Genomic DNA, 22,217 nt, shown 5'->3' on the forward strand with positions numbered 1-22,217 from the left:
GCTGAGGGGGCGGGGCGAAAGCCGGATGAACCAATGAAAAAAGAGCACGGGGATGACGGAAGTAGGGGCGCCGGAAGTGAGGTGGGCGCGCGGGGAAAAGGCCGAGATGGCGGCGCGGGAGGAGGCGCCGGGAGCGGCAGCGGGAGCGGGGCCGGGCCTGGAGCAGGAACCGGCAGCGATGGCGGAACCGGCGCCGGGAGCGGGGACGGGAGCGGAAGTGGAGTCGGGAGCGGGGCCTGGAACGGTGGCGGATCCCGGAGCGGGGCCTGGAGCGGTGGCGGATCCCGGAGCGGGGTCGGGCCCGGAGCGGCCTGAACTGTGCTTTGTGAGTGCGGGGCTGTCCCCTCCTGTCCCCGTCCCTGTCCCCTCCTGTCCCCTCCTGTCCCCGTCCCTGTCCCCTCCTGTCCCCTCCTGTCCCTGTCCCTGTCTCCTCCTGTCCCCTCCTGTCCCTGTTCTTGTCCCCTCCTGTTCCTGTCCCCTCCTGTTCCTGTCCTCTCTCGTGTCCCCGTCCCTGTCCCCTCTCGTGTCCCCATGTCCCCGTATCCCTGTCACCCCTGTCCCTGTCACCTCCTGCTACCATTCTGTCTCCTCCTTGTCCCTGTCCCTTGATTGTGTTTTTGTCCCTTGTCCCCTGAGGTGTCCCCTGAGGTGTCCCCGTGTCCCTCCGGGGGAATAAGGAGGTGCAGCACGATGAATTGTCCCTGAGGTGTCCCCTGTCCCCTGAGTGTCCCCAGTTGTCCCCAATTGTTCCCTCAGGAGGAGGAGGAGGTGCAGCACGAGGAGGAGCTCCTCAGGAACCCTGAGTGTCCCCAGTTGTCCCCAGCTGTCCCCAATTGTCCCCTCAGGAGGAGGAGGAGGTGCAGCACGAGGAGGAGCTGCTCAGGAACCCGTTCTCGGTGCGGGGGTGGCTCCGTTACGCGCAGGCCCGGCAGCGCGGGCCCCGGCCCCGCCTCAACCAGATCTACGAGAGAGCCCTGAGGGAACTGCCCGGCAGGTACGGGCACATGGGCACCTGGGGGCACCTGGGGACACCTGGGGTACATCTAGGGGCAGCTGGGATACACCTGGGATACACCTGGGGGCACTGGAAGCACATCTGGGCACACCTGCACACACCTGGGTCCGTTGGGGCGCACCTGGAAGGCACAGGGACCTTTGGGGGCTCACCTGGGTGGCACTTGGGGGACACCTGGGGGACACCTGGGGGACACACCTGTCCCATGGTGGGGGGCAGGGACACGCTGGGTCCTCTCAGGGTGGCAGGGGTGGCACAGGTGACACAGGTGACAGATGGTGGGTGGCACAGGTGACACAGGTGACAGGGTGGTGGGTGGCCCAGGTGACACAGGTGACAGATGATGGGCGACACAGGTGACAGATGGTGGGTGACACAGGTGACAGGATGGTGGGTGGCACAGGTTGCACAGGTGACACAGGTGACAGGGTGGTGGGTGACACAGGTGACACAGGTGACAGGATGGTGGGTGGCACAGGTGGCCCAGGTGACATGCCACCCCAGTGCCAGTGTCCCCTGTCCCTTCAGTTACAAGCTGTGGTACCAGTACCTGCGGCAGCGCCGGGCACAGGTCACAGGGGTGACAGAGGTGACAATGACAGTGACAATGACAATGTCCCCCCAGTTACAAACTCTGGTACCAGTACCTGGCTCAGGTCACAGATGTGACAGTGACAATGACAATGTTCCTGTTTCTAGTTACGAGCTGTGGTACCAGTACCTGCCGCAGCGCCGGGCGCAGGTCACAGAGGTGACAATGACAATGACAATGTCCCGCCAGTTACAAACTGTGGTACCAGTACCTGGCACAGGTCACAGGGGTGACAATGACAATGTCCCCTGTCCCTTGTCCCCAGTTACAAGCTGTGGTACCAGTACCTGCGGCAGCGCCGGGCGCAGGTCAAAGGTCGCTGTCCCTCGGACCCCGCCTTCGAGGAGGCCAACGCCGTGCACGAGAGAGCCCTGGTGTTCATGCACAAGGTCAGGGACACGGGGACATCGGGGGGACACAGGGGGCATGATGGGGGCAGGGTGTGGGGGGATGTTGGGGACACAGGGTGGGCAGGGTGTGAGGGGATGCAGGGGACATGGGGGTGGGCAGGATGTGGGGGGACATGGGGACACAGGGTGTTGGGGACACGGGGACACTGGGGGGCGTGGGGGTGGGCAGGGTGTGGGGAGACATGGGGACATTGAGGGAACACAGGGGCGAGGAGGTGTTGGGGACATAGAGGGGACATAAGGCATGGGGACACGAATGGGATGTGGGGACACAAATGGGACATGGGGACATGTGTGGGACTTGGGACACAGGTGACAGGCACAGAAGGGACATAGGGCATGGGGACATCCATCACATCCCCCAGTGTCCCCTCAATGTCCCCTCAATGTCCCCCATGTCCCCACTGTCTCCTCACTGTCCCCATGTCCCCAGATGCCGCGGATCTGGCTGGATTACTGTCGGTTCCTGGCCGAGCAGGGCAGGGTCACTGTGTCCCCAATGTCCCCTGACTGTCCCCATGTCCCCATGTCCCCAGATGCCGCGGATCTGGCTGGATTACTGCCAGTTCCTGGCCGAGCAGGGTGGGGTCACAGTGTCCCCAATGTCCCCTCACTGTCCCCATGTCCCCATGTCCCCAGATGCCGCGGATCTGGCTGGATTACTGCCAGTTCCTGGCCGAGCAGGGCAGGGTCGCTGTGTCCCCAGTGTCCCCTGACTGTCCCCATGTCCCCAGATGCCGCGGATCTGGCTGGATTACTGCCAGTTCCTGGCCGAGCAGGGCCGCATCACGCGCACGCGCCGCACGTTTGACCGGGCGCTGCGGGCGCTGCCCATCACCCAGCACCGGCGCCTCTGGCCGCCCTACCTGAGCTTCGTGCGCCGGCACCCCCTGCCAGAGACAGCTGTGCGCGTGTTCCGCCGATTCCTAAAGGTATGGACACAAACACACACCTGGGGACACACACACACACCTGGGGACACCTGGGGACATACACACACACCTGGGTACACACACACACACACACACAGAGGCACCCCCTGCCAGAGACGGCCGTGCGCGTGTTCCGCCGATTCCTCAAGGTATGGCACACCTGGGGACACAGACACACACCTGGGGACACAGATACACACCTGGGCACACCTGGGGACAGAGACCCACCTGGGCACGCACACTCACCTGGGGTCAAGTGGCCCTCAGGTGACACTCAGGTGACCCTCAGGTGACACTGTTGTCCCCAGCTGTGCCCAGAGGAGGCAGAGCAGTACGTGGGGGTTCAGGTGACACTCAGGTGGCACTCAGGTGACACTGCTGTCCCCATGTCCCCAGTTGTACCCAGAAGAAGCAGAGCAGTACGTGGGGGTTTAGGTGACACCCAGTGACACTCAGGTGACACTGCTGTCCCCAGTTGTGCCCTGAGGAGGCAGAGCAGTACGTGGGGGTTCAGGTGACACTCAGGTGACGCTCAGGTGACACTGCTGTCCCCGTGTCCCCAGCTGTGCCCAGAGGAAGCAGAGCAGTACGTGGGGGTTCAGGTGACACTGAGGTGACACTCAGGTGACACTGCTGTCCCCAGCTGTGCCCAGAGGAAGCAGAGCAGTACGTGGGGGTTCAGGTGACACTCAGGTGACACTGCTGTCCCCATGTCCCCAGCTGTGCCCAGAAGAAGCAGAGCAGTACGTGGGGGTTCAGGTGACACTCAGGTGACACTCAGGTAACACTGAGGTGACGTTAATGTCCCCATGTCCCCAGCTGTGCCCAGAGGAAGCAGAGCAGTACGTGGGGGTTCAGGTGACACTCAGTGACACTCAGGTGACACTCAGGTGACATTAATGTCTCCAGCTGTGTCCCGAGGAAGCAGAGCAGTACGTGGGGGTTCAGGTGACACTCAGGTGACACTGCTGTCCCCATGTCCCCAGCTGTGCCCAGAGGAGGCAGAGCAGTACGTGGGGGTTCAGGTGACACTCAGGTGGCACTCAGGTGACACTGCTGTCCCCATGTCCCCAGCTGTGCCCAGAGGAGGCAGAGCAGTACGTGGGGGTTCAGGTGACACTCAGGTGGCACTCAGGTGACACTGCTGTCCCCATGTCCCCAGCTGTGTCCCGAGGAAGCAGAGCAGTACGTGGGGGTTCAGGTGACACTCAGGTGACACTCAGGTGACACTGCTGTCCCCATGTCCCCAGCTGTGTCCCGAGGAAGCAGAGCAGTACGTGGGGGTTCAGGTGACACTCAGGTGACACTCAGGTGACACTGCTGTCCCCATGTCCCCAGCTGTGCCCAGAGGAAGCAGAGCAGTACGTGTCCTACCTGCGCTCCGTGGGCCGCCTGGACGAGGCCGCGCAGGTCCTGGCCCGGCTGGTGAACGACGAGCGCTTCGTGTCCCGCCAGGGCAAGTCCAACTACCAGGTGGGGACACATGGGGACACCTGGGGGGGCCTGGGGACATCTGGGGACACCTGGAGATACCTGGGGGTACCTGGGGACACCTGGAGATACCTGGGGGTACCTGGGGACACCTGGGGGACACCTGGGGATCATCTGCGGATACCTGGGGGGCACTTGAGGATACCTGGGGTACGTGGGGGGTATCTGGGGAGCACCTGGGGACACTTGGGGGTACCTGGGATACCTGGGGACACCTGGGGGATAACTGGAGAGCACCTGAGGACACCTGGGGTACCTGGGATACCTGTGGGGTACATGGGGACACCTGGGGTACCTGGGATACCTGTGGGGTACATGGGGACACCTGGGGTACCTGGGATACCTGTGGGGTACATGGGGACACCTGGGGTACCTGGGATACCTGTGGGGTACATGGGGACACCTGGGGTACCTGGGATACCTGTGGGGTACATGGGGACACCTGGGGTACCTGGGATACCTGGGGGGTACATGGGGACACCTGGGGATGCCTGGGGGATACCTGGGGATCACCTGGGGTACCTGAGGTGCATCTGGGGACACCTGGGGAGTGCCTGGGGACACATGGGGGACACATGGGGGGCATCTGGGGACACCTGGGGGGCATCTGGGGTACCTGGGGGTGCACCTGGGGGGCATCTGGGGATACCTTGGGACATCTAGGGGACACCTGGGGAGCACCTGGAGATACCTGGGAGATACTTGGGGGACACCTGGGGATACCTTGGGACATCTTGGGGACACCTGGGGATACCTGAGGGTGCACTTGGGGGTACTTGGGGACACCTGGGATACCTGGGGACACCTGGGATACCTGGGGACACCTGGGGGATAACTGGGATGCTCAGAGTGGAAGGAACAGGGAGGGAACACAGGGCACAGGGGGGATGGTTTGGGGTCTCAGGGCAGGTTTGGAGTCTCAGGGTGGATTTGGGATGGATTTGGGGTCTCAGGGTGATTTTGGGATGGATTTGGGGTGAATTAGGGGTGATTTTGGGATGGATTTAGGGCAGTTTCAGGATCTCTCACCCCATTTTTTTCAGCTGTGGCAGGAGCTGTGCGAGCTGCTCTCGCAGCACCGCGGGGATGGATTTGGGATGGATTTGGGGTCTCAGGGTGTATTTAGGATGGATTTTGGGTGATTTTGGGATCTCTTTCCCAGCTGTGGCAGGAGCTGTGCGAGCTGCTCTCCCAGCACCCCGGGGATGGATTTGGGGTCTCAGGGTGGATTTAGGATGGATTTAGGATGGATTTAGGATGGATTTAGGATGGATTTAAGGTGTATTTAGGATCTCTCACCCCATTTTTTCCAGCTATGGCAGGAGCTGTGCGAGCTGCTCTCGCAGCACCCCGGGGTGATTTTGGGCTGGATTTGGGATGGATTTAGGATGGATTTAGGATGGATTTAGGATCTCTTTCCCTTTATTTCCAGCTGTGGCAGGAGCTGTGCGAGCTGCTCTCGCAGCACCCCGGGGATGGATTTGGGGTCTCAGGGTGGATTTTGGGGTGTATTTTGGGATGAATTTGAGTGATTTCAGTATTTATTTCCAGCTGTGGCAGGAGCTGTGCGAGCTGCTCTCGCAGCACCCCGACCGCGTGCGCTCGCTGGACGCCGGGGGGATCATCCGGGGCGGCCTCACGCGCTTCACCGACCAGCGGGGGCGGCTCTGGGGCGCCCTGGCCGACTGCTACGTGCGCTGCGGCCACCTGGAGAAGGTGACACTGCTGTCCCCAGGGGTGCCACCCTGGGAGGGAGGGGAGCTGTGGGAGGGGTGACACTGCTGTCCCTGTCACCGCCCAGGGCCACCACAACTGTCCCCAAAATGTCCTTGGTCAGCCCTGTCCCCTCTTTGGGTCACCACTGTCCCCAACCCCCCAGAGCTGGGACATTTCCTGTGCATTGTCACCTTCCCTGTGACATCTCCTGTGTGTTGTCACCTCCCTGTGACATTTCCTGTCTGTTGTCGCCGTCCCTATGACATCTCCTGTGGGTGTTGTCACCGTCTCTGTGACATTTCCTGTGTGTTGTCACCTTCCCCAGGGCCACCACTGTCCCTGTCCCCAGTCTGTAGGGCTGTGACATTTCCTGGGTGTTGTCACCCTCCCTGTGACATTTCCTGTGCATTGTCACCATCCCTGTGACATTTCCTGGGTGTTGTCACCTTCCCCAGGGCCACCACTGTCCCTGTCCCCAACCCCCCAGGGCTGTGACATTTCCTGTGCGTTGTCACTGTCCCTGTGACATTTCCTGAGCGTTGTCACCGTCCCTGTGACATCTTCTGAGCATTGTCACCTTTCCTGTGTGTTGTCACCTTCCCTGTGACATCTTCTGGGTGTTGTCACCTTCCCCAGGGCCACCATTGTCCCTGTCCCCAACTCTTTAGGGCTGTGACATCCCCTGAGCGTTGTCACCTTCGCTGTGACATTTCCTGTGCATTGTCACCGTCCTTGTGACATTTCCTATGTGTTGTCACCTTCCCTGTGACATCTCCTGTGCATTGTCACCGTCTCCAGGGCCACCACTGTCCCTGTCCCAACCCCCAGAGCTGTGACATTTCCTGAGCATTGTCACCTTCCCTGTGACATAGGTCATTCAGACCCAGTTAATCCCAGTTTAACCCCGTTAATCCCGGTTTAACCCCGTTAATCCCGGTTTTACCCCGTTCCAGGCCCGGGACGTGTACGAGGAGGCCGTGCAGACCCTGTTAATCCCGGTTTAACTCAGTTAATCCCGGTTTTACCCCGTTCCAGGCCCGGGATGTGTACGAGGAGGCCGTGCAGACCCTGTTAATCCCAGTTTATCTCAGTTAATCCCGGTTTTACCCGTTCCAGGCCCGGGACGTGTACGAGGAGGCCGTGCAGACCCCGTTAATCCCAGTTTAACCCCGTTAATCCCGGTTTAACCCCGTTAATCCCAGTTTAACCCCGTTAATCCCGGTTTTACCCCGTTGCAGGCCCGGGACGTGTACGAGGAGGCCGTGCAGACCCGGTTTAACCCCGTTAATCCCGGTTTTACCCCGTTCCAGGCCCGGGATGTGTACGAGGAGGCCGTGCAGACCGTGATGACCGTGCGGGATTTCACGCAGGTCTTTGACAGCTACGCCCGCTTCGAGGAGAGCGTCATCGGCGCCCTGCTGGACACGCAGGCGCAGCTCGGCCGCGGCCAGGACGGTGCGGCCTGAAATGGGGAGGGGCACCCCGAAAACAGGGGCAGATCCCAAAACCAGGGGGAGATCCCAAAAATGGGGGGTAGTCCAAAAACAGACATCCCAAAAACAGGGGGCACCCCTAAAGTAGGGGGCATTCCAAAATCAGGCATCCCAAAAACAGGGACATCCCTAAAATGGGGGGGATCCCAAAAATGGGCACCCCAAAAATAGGGGGTATTCTAAAAAAGGGAGGGTACCCCAAAAAAAGAGGGGCATCCTGAAAATGGGGGGTATTCCCAAAATAGGGGGCATTCCAAAAATGGGGGGAATCCCAAAAACGGGGGGAGATCCCTAAAACGCGGGGGCATTCAAAAAATGGGGGGCAGCCCAAAAATGGGCATCCCAAAAATGGAGGGCATCCGGAAAATGAAGGGGATCCCAAAAATAGGCACCCCTAAAACGGGGGGCATTCCAAAAATGGGGGAGGGCACCCCGAAAATGAGGGGGACCCCAAAAATAGGAGCGATCCCAAAAATGGGCATCCCAAAAATGGGAACCCCAAAAATGGGCACCCTGAAAACGGGGGACACCCCAAAACTGAGCCCCAATTCCCCTGCATCCCCCTGTGTCCCCCACGTCCTCTGACCCATGTCCCAGTGTGTCCCCTGTGTCACTCTGTCCCTGTGTCCTGTGACCCCTGTGACCCCTCTGTCCCCATGTCCCCTCTGTCCCCATGTCCCCTCTGTCCCCATATCCCCATGTCCCCTGACCCCTGTGACCCCTGACCCCTGTGTCACTCTGTCCCCGTGTCCTGTGACCCTTGTGACCCCTGTGTCCATTGTCCCATGTCCCCATATCCCTTGACCCTTTTGTCACTCTGTCCCCATGTCCCTGTGACCCCTGTGTCCCCATGTACCCTCTGTCCACTGTGTCACTGTCGCTGTGTCCCTGTGTCACTGTCACTGTGTCCCTGTGTCACTGTCCCTGTGTCACTGTGTCACTGTCCCTGTCCCCACAGAGGAGGTGGAGCTGGAGCTGCGCCTGGCGCGCTTTGAGCGCCTCATGGCACTGTGCCCGGGCTGTCCCTGTGTCACTGTGTCACTGTGTCACTGTCACTGTGTCACTGTGTCACTGTGTCCCTGTGTCACTGTCACTGTCCCTGTGTCACTGTCCCCACAGAGGAGGTGGAGCTGGAGCTGCGCCTGGCGCGCTTCGAGCGCCTCATGGCGCTGTGCCCGGGCTGTCCCTGTGTCACTGTCACTGTGTCACTGTGTCACTGTGTCACTGTGTCACTGTGTCCCTGTGTCCCTGTGTCACTGTCACTGTCACTGTGTCACTGTGTCACTGTCCCTGTGTCACTGTCCCTGTGTCCCTGTGTCACTGTCACTGTCCCTGTGTCACTGTCCCTGTGTCACTGTGTCACTGTCCCCATGTCCCCGCAGAGGAGGTGGAGCTGGAGCTGCGCCTGGCACGGTTCGAGCGCCTGATGGCGCGGCGGCCGCTGCTGCTCAACAGCGTCCTGCTGAGACAGAACCCCCACAACGTGCACGAGTGGCACAAGAGGGTGGCACTGCACCAGGGCCAGCCCGACAAGGTGAGGGGACAGCAGGGACACAGAGGGGACACCGCGGGCTGGGGACACAGAGGGGACACGGCGGGGACACGGGGGAGCAGGGCCGGGTGTAGGGACACGTTGGGGCTGGATGGTTTGGGGGGTTTGCAGGTGACACTGCAGTGACTGTGCTGTCCCCCTGTGTCCCCTGTGTCCCTTCAATGTCCCCTGTGTCCCCTGTCCCAGATCATCCAGACGTTCACCGAGGCCGTGCGCACCGTGGATCCCCAGCGCGCCACCGGCCGCCCCCACGAGCTCTGGGTGGCCTTCGCTCGCTTCTACGAGGACAACGGGCAGCTGGACGATGTGAGGGGCCCCAAAAACCCGAGTGACACCCCAAAAACCGAGTGACACCCCTAAACCCTGAGTGACACTCCAAAAACTGAGAGACACCCCAAAAAAACCCCGAGTGACACCACAAAACCCCGAGTGACACCCCAAAAACCCGAGTGACACCCCAAAAACCCGAGGGACACCCCAAAAACCAAGTGACACCCCAAAAAAACCCCGAGTGACACCCCAAAAAAACCCTGAGTGACACCCCTAAACCCTGAGTGACACCCCAAAAAACTGACACCCCAAAAAAACCCCGAGTGACACCCCAAAAACCCGAGTGACACCCCAAAAACCGAGTGACACCCCCAGACCCTGAGTGACACCCCAAAGAACCGAGTGACACCCCTAAACCCTGAGTGACACCCCAAGACCCTGAGTGACACCCCCAGGCACCGAGTGACAGCCCCAGACCCTGAGTGACACCCCCAGATCCCCATGTCCCCATGTCCCCAGGCCAGGTCCATCCTGTCCCCAATGTCCCCAGGCCAGGTCCATCCTGTCCCCAATGTCCCCAATGTCCCCAGGCCAGGTCCATCCTGTCCCCATGTCCCCAATGTCCCCAATGTCCCTGTCTGTCCCCAGGCCCGGTCCATCCTGTCCCCAATGTCCCTGTGTGTCCCCAGGCCAGGTCCATCCTGTCCCCAATGTCCCCTATCTGTCCCCAATGTCCCCAGGCCAGGTCCATCCTGTCCCCAATGTCCCCTATCTGTCCCCAATGTCCCCAGGCCAGGTCCATCCTGTCCCCATGTCCCCATTGTCCCCTGTCTGTCCCCTGTCTGTCCCCAATGTCCCCAATGTCCCCTGTGTGTCCCCAGGCCAGGTCCATCCTGTCCCCATGTCCCCAGTGTCCCCAATGTCCCTGTCTGTCCCCAGGCCCGGTCCATCCTGTCCCCAATGTCCCTGTGTGTCCCCAGGCCCGGTCCATCCTGTCCCCATGTCCCCATGTCCACATGTCCCCTGTGTGTCCCCAGGCCCGGTCCATCCTGTCCCCATGTCCCCATGTCCCCATGTCCCCTCTCTGTCCCCAGGCCCGGTCCATCCTGTCCCCATGTCCCCAATGTCCCCAATGTCCCCATGTCCCCTCAGGCCAGGTCCATCCTGTCCCCATGTCCCCATGTCCCCTGTCTGTCCCCAGGCCCGGTCCATCCTGTCCCGCGCCACGCGGGTTCGGTTCCGCCGCGTTGAGGACCTGGCCGCGGTCTGGTGCGAGTTCGGGGAGCTGGAGCTGCGGCACCAGCGGCACCAGGAGGCGCTGGCCGTGCTCAGGGTGAGGGGACAGAAATGGGAAACCTCTAAAACAGGGGGGACCCCAAAAATGGGGGACCAGAAATGGGGGGCACAAGAACGGGGGGACCAAAAAACGGGGGGACCCAAAAATGGGGGGGCACAAAAATGGGGGGGACACAAAACCGGGGGGACCAGAAATGAGAAACACCAAAAATGAGAAACCCCAAAAATGGAAAACTTCAAAAACAGGGGCACCCCAAAACGGGGGCACCCAAAAATGAGAAACCACAAAAATGGGAAACCCCAAAAATGGGAAACCCCAAAAACAGGGGGACCAGAAATGGGGGGACCAGAAATGGAGAGACACAAAAATGGGAGACCCCAAAAACCAGGGCACCCTGAAAACAGGGGGACAAAAATGGAGGGGAACCAAAAATGGGAAACCCCGAAAATGGGAAACCCCAAAAACAGAGGTACCTCGAAATGGGGGGACCCAAAAACGGGAAACCCTAAAAATGGGGAACCCCAAAACCAAGGGTGACCCAAAAATGGGAAACCACAAAAACAGGGGTACCCCAAAAAGAGGGGGGACCCAAAACCAGGACACCTCAAAAAAGGGGAGACACAAAAATGGGAAACCTGAAAATGGGAAACCCCAAAAACGGGGGGGACCCTAAAATGGAGAGACACAAAAATGGGAAACCTCAAAACAGGGGGACCAGAAATGGGGAGACTCAAAAATGGGAAACCCCAAAAAACGGGGGTACCCCAAAACGGGGGGACCCAAAAATGAGAAACCACAAAAATGGGGGGCACCAAAAATGGGGGGACCCTGAAACAGGGGGTACACAAAAACAGGAGCATCCCAAAAATGGGGGGACCAGAAATGGGAAACCCCCAAAACTAGGAAACCCCAGAAACGGGGGGAACCCAAAAACAGGGGCACCTAAAAATGGGGGGTCCAAAAATGGGGGGCACCCCCAAAACGGGGGCACTGCAAAATTGGGAAACCCCAAAAACAGAGGGGACCCCAAAATGGGAAACCCCAAAAACGGGGTGACCCCAAAAACAGGGGCACTCCAAAAATGGGAAACCCCAAAAATGGGAAACCTCAAAAACAAGGGGACACAAAAATGGGAAACCCCAAAAACAGGAAACCCCCAAAACGGAGGGGCACAAAAATGGGGGAACACCAAAAACGGGGGAACCTCAAAAATAAGAATTTTTGGTGTGTTCTGTGGACGTTTTGTGGGTTTTGTGGGAGTTTTGTGGAGTTTTTGGGGTGGGTTTTTTAATTTTGGGGTGTTTTGGGGTCTTTGGAGAGTTCTGTGTGGTTTTGGGGTGTTTTGGGGTGATTTGTGGGAGTGTTTTGGGGGTGTTTGGGGAGTGTTCTGTGGGTTTTTGGGCTGTTTTGGGGGTGGTTTTGGGTGGGTTTTTGGGGTCTTTTGGGATGATTTGTGTGGTTTTGGGGTGTTTTGTGTGGTTTTTGGGGTGGTTTTGGGGTGGTTTTTTGTTTTATTTTGTTTTGGGGTGTTTTGGGGAGTGTTTTGTGGGTTTTGGGGATGTTCTGGGGTTTTGTGGGGTTTTTGGGGTGTTTTGGGATGATTTGTGGGGGTTTTGGAGTATTTTCTGTTGGTTTTGGGTGATTTATGGGGTTTTGGGATGAGCTTTTTTGGGTTTGGGGTGTTTTGGGGTTGTTTTGTGGCGTTTTGGGTGTTTTGTGTGGTTTGGGGCTATTTTGGGCTGTTCTGTGGTTTTTTGGTGTGGTTTCGTGAGGTTTTTGTGTGGATTTGGGGTTGTTTTGTGTAGCTCTGTGTTGTTTTCTGTGGTTTTTGTGTGGATTTGGGGCTGTTTTGGGTGTTTTTTGGGCTGTTTTAGGGATTTTTGTGTGTTTTGTCCTGTGTTGCTGACCCTTTTTTGCCATTTTTCCCCTTTTTCCCCCAGAAAGCCACGGCTCTCCCGGCCAAGCGCGCCGAGTACTTCGACAGCTCAGAGCCCGTCCAGAACCGGCTCTACAAATCCCTGCGCGTCTGGTCCATGCTGGCCGACCTGGAGGAGAGCCTGGGCACCTTCCAGGTGGGGACAGGGACACCTGGGGACATTGGGGACACTGGGGTGGCCGTGGGGGACATTTGGGGACATGAGGGGGACATTTGGTGACACTGGGGTGGCCGTGGGGGACATGGTGTGCCCCATCCTCCCCGCCCGTGTCCCCTTCAGTCCCCCCGTGTCTGGGGTGTGCTGGATGTGGTTGTGACCTTTGTGTCCCCTGTCCCTGTGTCCCTGTGTCCCTGTGTCCCTGTCCCCTCTGTCCCTGTGTCCCTGTCCCTGTTCCTATCTCTGTCCCTGTCCTTGTCCCCATCCTTGTCTGTCCCTGTCCCTGTGTCCCTGTCCCCATCCCGTGTCCCCTGTGTCCCTGTCCCTGTGTCCCTGTCTGTCCCCTGCCCCTGTTCCTGTCCCCTGTCTGTCCCTGTCCCCATCCCCTGTGTCCCCGTCCCTGTTCCTATCTCTATGCCCTGTCCCTGTATCCTTGTCTGTCCCTTTCCTTGTCTCTGTCCCTGTCCCTGTCCTGTCCCCTCTGTCCCTGTCTCTGTCCCCTGTCCCTGTCCCCTGTGTCTGTCTTTGTCCCCATCCCCTGTCTGTCCCTGTCCCCCGTGTCCCTGTCCTGTCCCCTCTGTCCCTGTCCCCATCCCTGTCTGTCCCTTTCCTGTCCTGGCCCTGTCCCTGTCTGTCCCTGTCTGTCCCTGTCTGTCCCTGTCCCCTGTCCCTGTGTCCCTGTCCCTGTGTGTCCCCTGTGTCCTTGTCCCTGTCCCTGTGTGTCCCCTGTCTCTGTCCCCTCTGTCCCTGTCCCCTGTCTGTCCCTGTCCCTGTCTGTCCCCTGTGTCCCTGTCCCCTGTGTCCCTGTCCCTGTGTGTCCCCTGTCCCTGTCCCCTCTGTCCCCTCTGTCCCCTGTCCCTGTGTGTCCCCTGTCCCCTGTGTCCCCTCTGTCCCCTGTCCCTGTGTCCCTGTCCCTGTCCCCTCTGTCCCCTGTCTCTGTCCCCTGTGTCCCCTCTGTCCCCTGTGTCCCCTCTGTCCCTGTCCTGTCCCCAGTCCACCCGAGCGGTGTACGAGCGCATCCTGGACCTGCGCATCGCCACCCCCCAGATCATCATCAACTACGCACTGCTGCTGGAGGAGCACGGGCGCTTCGAGGACAGCTTCAAGGTGACACCAGGGACACTGGGGACACCGGGGACACTGCAGGGATGGCAGGGACACTGCAGGGACAGTGCAGGGACAGCAGGGACAGCAGGGACACTGCAGGGACATTGCAGGGACAGCAGGGACACTGCAGGGACAGCAGGGACACTGCAGGGACACTGCGGGGACACCTGGGACACTGCAGGGACACCAGGGACAGCAGGGGGAGGGGGGCGGCCGGGGGAGTGACTGGGACAGGCAGAGGGATTGGGGACACCTAGACAGGGGTTGGGGACATCCAGAGGGGTTTGGGACAGGCAGAGAGGGGTTGGGGACAGGCAGGAGTTGGGGACAGGCAGACAAGGGATGGGGACACTCAGGGGTTGGGGACACCCAGAGAGGGGGTGGGGACACTGAGGGGTTGGGGACACTCAGAGGATGGGGACAGGCAGAGGTGTTGGGGACACTGAGGGGTTGGGGACAGGCAGGAGTTGGGGACACTCAGGAGTTGGGGACACTCAGGGGTTGGGGACACTCAGGGGTTGGGGACAGCCAGAGGGGATGAGGGCGCCCCATGGCTGGAAGGGTTGGGTGGGGCACCCCAGGAAGGTGTTGGGGACACCGGAGGGGGTTGGGGACACCCCAGGAAGGTGTTGGGGACACCGGGGTGTGTTGGGGACACCACAGTGACCCTGTGGCTCAGAACGGTGTCCCCACAGATCTGTGGGTGTGGCACTGTGCTGTTCATGACACCGCCGTGACAATGTCCCCATGTCCCCAGGTCCCTGTCCCCATGTCCCCATGCAATGTCCCTATGCCAATGTCCCCATGTCCCCTCAGGCCTATGAACGTGGCATTGCTCTGTTCCGGTGGTGACACTGCCATGTCCCTGTGTCCCCTCAGGCCTGTCCCAGTGGTGACACTGCCATGTCCCTGTGTCCCCTCAGGCCTATGAACGTGGCATTGCCCTGTTCCGGTGGCCGCACGTTGGGGACCTGTGGCTCACGTACCTGTCCCCATGTCCCTGTCCCCATGTCCCCTCAGGCCTATGAACGTGGCATTGCCCTGTTCCGGTGGCCGCACGTTGGGGACCTGTGGCTCACGTACCTGTCCCCATGTCCCTGTCCCCATGTCCCCTCAGGCCTATGAACGTGGCATCGCCCTGTTCCGGTGGCCGCACGTCGGGGACCTGTGGCTCACGTACCTGTCCCCATGTCCCTGTCCCCATGTCCCCTCAGGCCTATGAACGTGGCATTGCCCTGTTCCGGTGGCCGCACGTCGGGGACCTGTGGCTCACGTACCTGTCCAAGTTCGTGGCCCGTTACGGGGGCCGGAAGCTGGAGCGGGCGCGGGACCTGTTTGAGCAGGCGCTGGACGGCTGTCCCCCACAGCACGCCAAGAGTAGGACACTGGGGACACTGGGGGGACACTGGGGGGATATGGGGGACTTTGGGGACATTGGGAATTTTGGGGATACTGGGGACAGGGGATGCAGGGGACACTGTGGACATTGGGGACATGGTGGGGGATGGGGGGATGTGGAGAACATTGGGGTACAGGGGACATCAGGGGACATAGGACAAGGGGACATTGGGGACATGGAGGACATCAGGGACATTGGGGACATTGGGGTTGGGGGACACAGTGGATGTGGGGAGACATGAGGGATGCTGGGGACATTGGGGACACTGGGGGCATGGGGGATATTGGGGACACTGGGGACATTGGGGACACGGGGGACACTGGGGACATGGGGGGTTCAGGTGCCCATTGGCCATGGGGCGCCCAGGTGTGCGCGGGTGTGTTGGTGACATCGGTGTCCTCAGTGCCAGGGTCCCTGCGTGGTGACATCGGTGTCCCCAGTGCCAGGGTCCCTGCGTGGTGACATCGGTGTCCCCAGTGCCAGGGTCCCTGCCTGGGGACTGTGCTCAGCTCCCGGGGGTACCAGGGCAGCTCCTGTCACCTGTCCCTCAGTGTGTCCCCTCAGCTGTGTCCCCTCAGCCTGTCACCTGTCCCCACAGTGTCCCTGTCCCCTCAGCCATGTCCCCTCAGCCTGTCACCTGTCCCCACAGTGTCCCTGTCCCCTCAGCTGTGTCCCCTCAGCCTGTCACCTGTCCCCACAGTGTCCCTGTCCCCTCAGTCTATCCCTGTCCCTCAGCTGTGTCCCCTCAGCCTGGCTCTGTCCCCTCAGCCTTGTGCCCTGTCCCTGTCCTCATGTCCCTATCCCTGTTCCCATGTCTCTGTCCCTGTCCCCGTGTCCCTGTCCCTGTCCCCATGTCCCTGTCCCTGATGTCCCCATGTCCCTGATGTCCCCATGTCCCTGTCCCCACAGTGTGTCCCTGTCCCCATGTCCCTGTCCCTATGTCCCTGATGTCCCCATGTCCCTGATGTCCCTGTCCCCACAGCCATCTACCTGCTCTATGCCCGTCTGGAGGAGCAGTACGGGCTGGCTCGCCGCGCCATGGCCGTGTACGAGCGCGGCACCAGGGCCGTGCCCTGTCCCTGTCCCCATGTCCCTGTCCCCATGTCCCTGTCCCTGATGTCCCCATGTCCCTGATGTCCCTGTCCCTGTCCCCACAGCCATCTACCTGCTCTATGCCCGTCTGGAGGAGCAGTACGGGCTGGCTCGCCGCGCCATGGCCGTGTACGAGCGCGGCACCAGGGCCGTGCCCCCCGCCCAGCAGAGCGACATGTTCCACATCTACATCCGCCGCGCCGCCGAGCTCTTCGGGGTCACCCACACACGGCCCATCTACCAGAGAGCCATCGAGGTGGGGACAGGGGACATGGGACATGGGGACACTGAGGGGTGTCAGAGCTCTTCGGGGTCACCCACACACGGCCCATCTACCAGAGAGCCATCGAGGTGGGGACAGGGGACATGGGACATGGGGACACTGAGGGGTGTCAGAGCTCCTCGGTGTCACCCACACACGGCCCATCTACCAGAGAGCCATCGAGGTGGGGACAGGGGACACTGAGGGGTGTCAGAGCTCTTCGGGGTCACCCACACACGGCCGATATACCAGAGAGCCATCAAGGTGGGGACATGGGGACACTGAGGGGTGTCAGAGCTCTTCGGGGTCACCCACACACGGCCCATCTACCAGAGAGCCATCGAGATGGGGACAGGGGACATGGGGACACTGGGGACATGGGGACATTGCAACACTGGGAATATGGCGACACTGGGGACATGGGACGTGGGGACACAGGGACAGTGGGGCAATGGGGACACTGGGGGCAATGGGACAGTGGGGACTGGGGGTAATGGGGACACTGGAGGCAGTGAGGATATTGCGGGGCACAGGTGGTTTAGATGGGCACAGGGGGCACAGGTGAGCACAGGTGGGTTAAGGTGAGCACAGGTGAGCTCAGGTGAGCCCAGGTGGGTTCAGAGGGACACAGGTGAGCCCAGCTGAGCCCAGGTAACCCCCGTGTCCCGCAGGTGCTGGGGGACGACGCGGCGCGGGAGCTGTGCCTGCGCTTTGCCGACATGGAGTGCAAACTGGGAGAGGTGGATCGGGCCCGCGCCATCTACACCTACTGCTCGCAGATCTGCGACCCCAGGGTGAGACTGGGAGGGACTGGGGCACCCACTGCTCGCAGATCTGTGACCCCAGGGTGAGACTGGGAGGGACTGGGACATACTGGGGGACACTGGGGCACCCCCTGCTCCCAGATCTGTGACCCTCAGCTGAGGTGGCACCTGGCCAGGGGTGTCCCCAAGCTGTCTCTGTGTCCCTGGCACTGTCCCCACGCTGTCTCTCTGTCCCTGACACTCTGTCCCCAGGTCCTTGGCACTGTCCTTGTGTCCCTGGTGCTGTCCCTGATGCTGTCCCCTGTCCCTGGCACTGTCCCTGATGCTGTGCCCCATGTCCCTGTCCCCACACTCTCCCCAGGCTGTCCCTGATGCTGTCCCTGTGTCCCTGACACTGTCCTTGCTGTCCCTGATGCTGTACCCACACTGTCCCCACTGTCCCTGACTCTGTCCCTGTCCCCGTCCCCATCCCTGACCCTTTCCCTGATGCTGTCCCTGTCCCCATGTCCCTGTCCCTGTCTCCTGTCCCCTGACCCTGTCCCTGTCCCCTATCCCATCCCTGTCCCTGTCCCCATGTCCCCTGTCCCCCATCCCTGACCCTGTCCGTGTCCCTGTCCCCATGTCCCCTGTCTCTGTCCCTATCCCTGACCTGTCCCTGACCCTGTCCTTGTCCCTGACCCTGTCCCCTGACCCTATCCCTCTCCCCTGTCCCCATCCCTGTCCCTGTCCCCATTCCTGTCCCTGACCTGTCCCCTGTCCCATCCCTGACCTGTCCCCTGACCCTGTCCCCATGTCCCTGACTGTCCCTGTCCATGCCCAGATCACGGGCGCGTTCTGGCAGACGTGGAAGGAGTTTGAGATCCGGCACGGGAACGAGGACACCATCCGGGAGATGCTGCGCATCAAGCGCAGTGTCCAGGCCACCTACAACACCCAGGTCAACTTCATGGCCTCCCAAATGCTCAAGGTGTCGGGCAGCGCCACCGGCACAGGTGAGGCACGGCAGGGGCAGGGCAGGGCACGGGGGAGGGCACAGGTGAGACAGGGGCAGGGCACAGGTGAGGACGCAGGTGAGACACGGGAGGGCACAGGTGAAATATGGCAGGGTACAGAGCAGGGCACAGGTAAGACATGGGAAGGCAGGGGGGAGGGCACAGGGCAGGGCACAGGTGAGGGGGCACAGGTGAGACATGGCAGGGCACGGGGCAGGGCACAGGTGAGACACAGGAGGGCACAGGGCAGGGCACGGGGGAGGAGGCACAGGTGACCCTTGGGGCAGGGCACAGGTGAGGGCACATGGGAGAGACATGGGGCAGGGCACAGGTGAGGAGGCACAGGTGACCCTTGGGGCAGGGCACAGGTGAGGGCACAGGAGAGACATGGGAGGGCACAGGTTGGAGGGTACAGGTGAAGGGGGTGCAGGTGTGTCACAGGTGAGGGGGTGCAGGTGAGACATGGGGGAGGGCACAGGTGAGGGAGTGTGGGTTAGGGGCACAGGTGAGCTCTAGGAGGTTCTGGTGGCCATGGGCGGATCCAGGTGGCCATGGGGGGGTCCTGGTGGCCATGGGGTGGTTCTGGTGGCCATGGGGCGATCCTGGTGGCCATGGGGGAAGTTCTGGTGGCCATGGAGGGTCCTGGTGGCCATGGAGTGGCCGTGAGCCCCCCTGATGTCCGTGTTGGGGCAGTGTCAGACCTGGCCCCGGGCCAGAGCGGCCTGGACGAGATGAAGCTGCTGGAGCAGCGCGCCGAGGCGCTGGCGGCCGAGGCACAGAGGGACACGCCCCGCCCCACCCAGCAGGTGCTGTTCGTCAGGTGAGTGACCACGCCCACTGCCATACCCACCTCAGACTGCCACACCCACTGCCACACCCTCTGCCACACCCAGCTCAGACAGCCACACCCACCTCAGCCTGCCACACCCACCAGTGCCACACCCAGCTCAGACTGCCACACCCAGCTCAGACAGCCACACCCACTGCCACACCCATCACAGACTGCCACACCCACCTCAGCCTGCCACACCCACTGCAGACTGCCACACCCAGTGCCACACCCACCACAACTGCCACACCCACCACAACTGCCACACCCACTGCCACACCCCTCACAGCTGCCACACCCACTACAGCTGCCACACCCACTGCCACACCCATCACAGCCTGTCACACCCAAGTTCCTCCCCATGGGGGGTGGGCACTGTCTGGGGGTCCCAGGTGTCCCTGGGTGCTGTCTGGGGGTCCCTGTGCACTGACAGGGGGTCCCTGGTTGCTGTTTGTGGGTCCCTGGGGGTCCCTGGGTGTTTCTGGGTGGTGTCTGGGTGTCCCTGTGCACTGTCTGGGGGTCCCTGGGTGTCTCTGGGTGCTTACTGGGGGTCCCTGGGGGTCCCTGTGCACTGATGAGGGTCCCTGGTTGCTGTTTGGCGGTCCCTGGGTGTCTCTGGGTGCTGTTTAGGGGTCCCTGGGCGCTGTCTGGGCAGTCCCTGGGTGTCCCTGTGCACTGATGGGGGTCCCTGGTTGCTGTCTGGGGGTCCCTGGGGGTCCCTGTGCACTGACAGGGGGTCCCTGGTTGCTGTTTGGGGGTCCCTGGGGGTCCCTGTGCACTGACAGGGGGTGCAGGGCCGAGGCCCCCCCGGGGGCAGAGCCCTCCCTGTCCCAGCAGGGGAACCCCGAGGAGATCGACCTGGGCGAGGACGAGGGCGACGAGCCCGACGGTACCGGGGGACACGGGGAGGGGACATGGGGGGGACATGGTGGGGGGTACACCGGGGGAGGGGACACTGGGACTGGGGGGGACACTGGGATTGGGGGGACACTGGGATTGGGGGGGGGACACTGGGATTGGGGGGGGACACTGGGATTGGGGGGGACACTGGGATTGGGGACACTGGGATTGGGGGGACACGGACACTGGGATTGAGTGGGACACTGGGATTGGGGGGACATGGGGAGGGACACTGGGATTGAGGGGGACACTGGGATTGGGGGGGGACACTGGGATTGGGGACACTGGGATTGGGGGGACACTGGGATTGGGGACACTGGGATTGCGGGGGACACTGGGATTGCGGGGGACACTGGGATTGCGGGGGGACACTGGGATTTGGGGGAGACATGGGGAGGGACACTGGGATTGGGGAGACACTGGGATTGGGGACACTGGGATTGGGGAGACACTGGGATTGGGGACACTGGGACTGGGGGGACACTGGGATTGGGGACACTGGGACTGGGGACACTGGGATTGGGGACACTGGGATTGTGACTCCCTGACCCCCCTGTCCCCCCAGAGGTGCAGCTGGAGCAGAAGCAGGTCCCGGCCTCGGTGTTCGGGGGGCTCAAGGACGACTGAGGCTCCGGGGGTCCCCCCGTGCCCCCTCCCCAATAAATCCCGTTTGTACAAAGCTCTGTTCTGCTCTGTCCTGGGGTCCCCTCCCCTCTCTGAGTGACAGTGACACAAGGTGGGGTCAGAGGGGACACCGTGACCTCTCCTGACCCCAAATCCGGATTTTATTGCCCGGGGGGGGTCCCCGGGGGCATCTCCAGGGTGTCCAGGAGCGGCTGGGCAAAGGCTTGTTCCAGCTGGGGGAGGGGAGAGAAAACAGCTGAACCCCCTCATTGCCCCCCAAAAATCCCTCCCCACCCCCCAGAGCCCCTCCCCCACCTCCAGCAGCAGCGCCCCGCCCCCGTGGGGGGGTCCCAGCTCCAGCGTCACCCGGTGGGGGGGGCGGGGGCCCAGCCCGGCCCGGTGCAGCTCCAGCTCTGGGGGGGAAGGGCGAGGTCAGCCATGGGGGAGGGGATTTGGGGTCCCCTCCCCCCACCCAGGGTTTGATTTGATCCCCCCATTTCCCCCCCAGGATTTGGGGTCTGTCGTCCCACCCTCACACACCCCCCCCCCCCTGCGATTTTGGTCCTTCCCATGCCCCCCCCCTCGTCATTTTGGTCTCTCCCACTCACCTCCCCCAATATTTTGGTCTCTTCCGCCCCCCCCCCCCCCCGGTTTTCCCCCCGTTTTTCCCCCCGTTATTTTGGTTTCTCCCGCCCCGGAAGTTGGTCTCCCCCTCCCGTTATTTCGTCTCTCCCGCCCCCCGGAAATTGGTCCCCTCCTCCGGAAGTTGGTTTCTCCCCCGCGGAAGTTGGTCCCCTCGCCCGGAAGTTGGCCTCTCCCGGCCCCCGGAAGTTTGTCTCTCCCAGAAAGTTGGTCTCCCCCTCCCGTTATTTGGTCTCTCCCGCCCCCCGGAAATTGGTTTTTCCCCCGGAAGTTGGTCTCGCCCCCCGGAAGTCGGCCTCAGCCCTTCCCGGAAGTTGATCTCACCGTCCCGGAAGCGCCGGGCGTCGAACGGCTGCAGCAGCGCCCCCTGCTGGAGCGGCCCGTGCGGCGCGTGCGGGCCCCGCACGGTAACGGGGGCGGGGCCGTCCCCGGGGCGCACGCGCAGGAACAGCCCGCGGGGGGCGCTGCTGAGCAGGAGCCCCCGGCCCAGCTCCGCCCCCGCCGGAAGCACCAGGCGCGGCAGCGGCGGCGGCGCCCCCTGGCGGCCCGGAGGACTGAGCAGGTACTCGCCGGAGGGCAGCGCCCCCTCCCAGGCCAGGGCGGGGCCGCGGCGCAGGCGCAGCAGCAGCGCCGAATCTCCTGCAGGGGGCGCCAGCGAAAGGGGCGGGGTCACAGCGGGGGCGGGGCCAAGGGAAGGTATTGACATGAAGGGCGGGGCTAAAGCTTGGGAGGCGGGGCCATGGGT

At 61.8% G+C, this 22,217-nt stretch overlaps 2 protein-coding genes and 1 long non-coding RNA gene across 3 annotated transcripts; 2 read left to right on the plus strand and 1 right to left on the minus strand.

Moving 5' to 3' along the window:
• The first annotated feature begins 92 nt into the window (after positions 1–92).
• On the plus strand, positions 93–1,770 carry LOC117009473 (circumsporozoite protein-like). Its single transcript, XM_033083702.1, has 4 exons — positions 93–325; positions 757–825; positions 924–994; positions 1,641–1,770. Exons 1-4 carry the CDS (start codon positions 107–109, stop codon positions 1,768–1,770), a joined length of 489 nt encoding a protein of 162 aa, XP_032939593.1. The 5' UTR covers positions 93–106.
• On the plus strand, positions 844–20,885 carry XAB2 (XPA binding protein 2). The gene is made up of 18 exons (XM_033083822.1): positions 844–994; positions 1,873–1,996; positions 2,752–2,949; positions 4,288–4,422; positions 5,992–6,156; positions 7,467–7,611; positions 9,032–9,183; positions 9,388–9,507; positions 10,673–10,804; positions 12,709–12,840; positions 13,855–13,968; positions 15,183–15,345; positions 16,525–16,715; positions 17,393–17,515; positions 18,306–18,477; positions 19,171–19,297; positions 20,101–20,195; positions 20,772–20,885. Exons 2-18 carry the CDS (start codon positions 1,988–1,990, stop codon positions 20,831–20,833), a joined length of 2,235 nt encoding a protein of 744 aa, XP_032939713.1. The 5' UTR covers positions 844–994; positions 1,873–1,987; the 3' UTR covers positions 20,834–20,885.
• A 71-nt stretch (positions 20,886–20,956) lies between these two features.
• On the minus strand, positions 20,957–21,206 carry LOC117009571. Its single transcript, XR_004420498.1, has 2 exons — positions 21,146–21,206; positions 20,957–21,063 (listed from the first exon to the last, which is right to left on the minus strand). It is a non-coding gene; the product is annotated as an uncharacterized LOC117009571 (long non-coding RNA).
• Between the last annotated feature and the right edge of the window lie 1,011 nt (positions 21,207–22,217).

This window comes from Catharus ustulatus, chromosome 33 (genome assembly GCF_009819885.2).
Source record: "Catharus ustulatus isolate bCatUst1 chromosome 33, bCatUst1.pri.v2, whole genome shotgun sequence".
Taxonomy (NCBI): domain Eukaryota; kingdom Metazoa; phylum Chordata; class Aves; order Passeriformes; family Turdidae; genus Catharus; species Catharus ustulatus.

What these genes read in the sequence shown, in the direction of transcription:
- LOC117009473 (XM_033083702.1), top strand. Translation starts at nt 107, where the DNA reads ATGGCGGCGCGGGAGGAGGCGCCGGGAGCGGCAGCGGGAGCGGGGCCG. An exon ending in AGCGGCCTGAACTGTGCTTT is followed by an intron (nt 326 to 756) that starts GTGAGTGCGGGG and finishes TTGTTCCCTCAG; the next exon opens with GAGGAGGAGGAGGTGCAGCA. An exon ending in CTGAGGGAACTGCCCGGCAG is followed by an intron (nt 995 to 1,640) that starts GTACGGGCACAT and finishes ATGTCCCCCCAG; the next exon opens with TTACAAACTCTGGTACCAGT.
- XAB2 (XM_033083822.1), top strand. An exon ending in GGGCAGCGCCACCGGCACAG is followed by an intron (nt 18,478 to 19,170) that starts GTGAGGCACGGC and finishes GTGTTGGGGCAG; the next exon opens with TGTCAGACCTGGCCCCGGGC. An exon ending in CGAGGGCGACGAGCCCGACG is followed by an intron (nt 20,196 to 20,771) that starts GTACCGGGGGAC and finishes CTGTCCCCCCAG; the next exon opens with AGGTGCAGCTGGAGCAGAAG.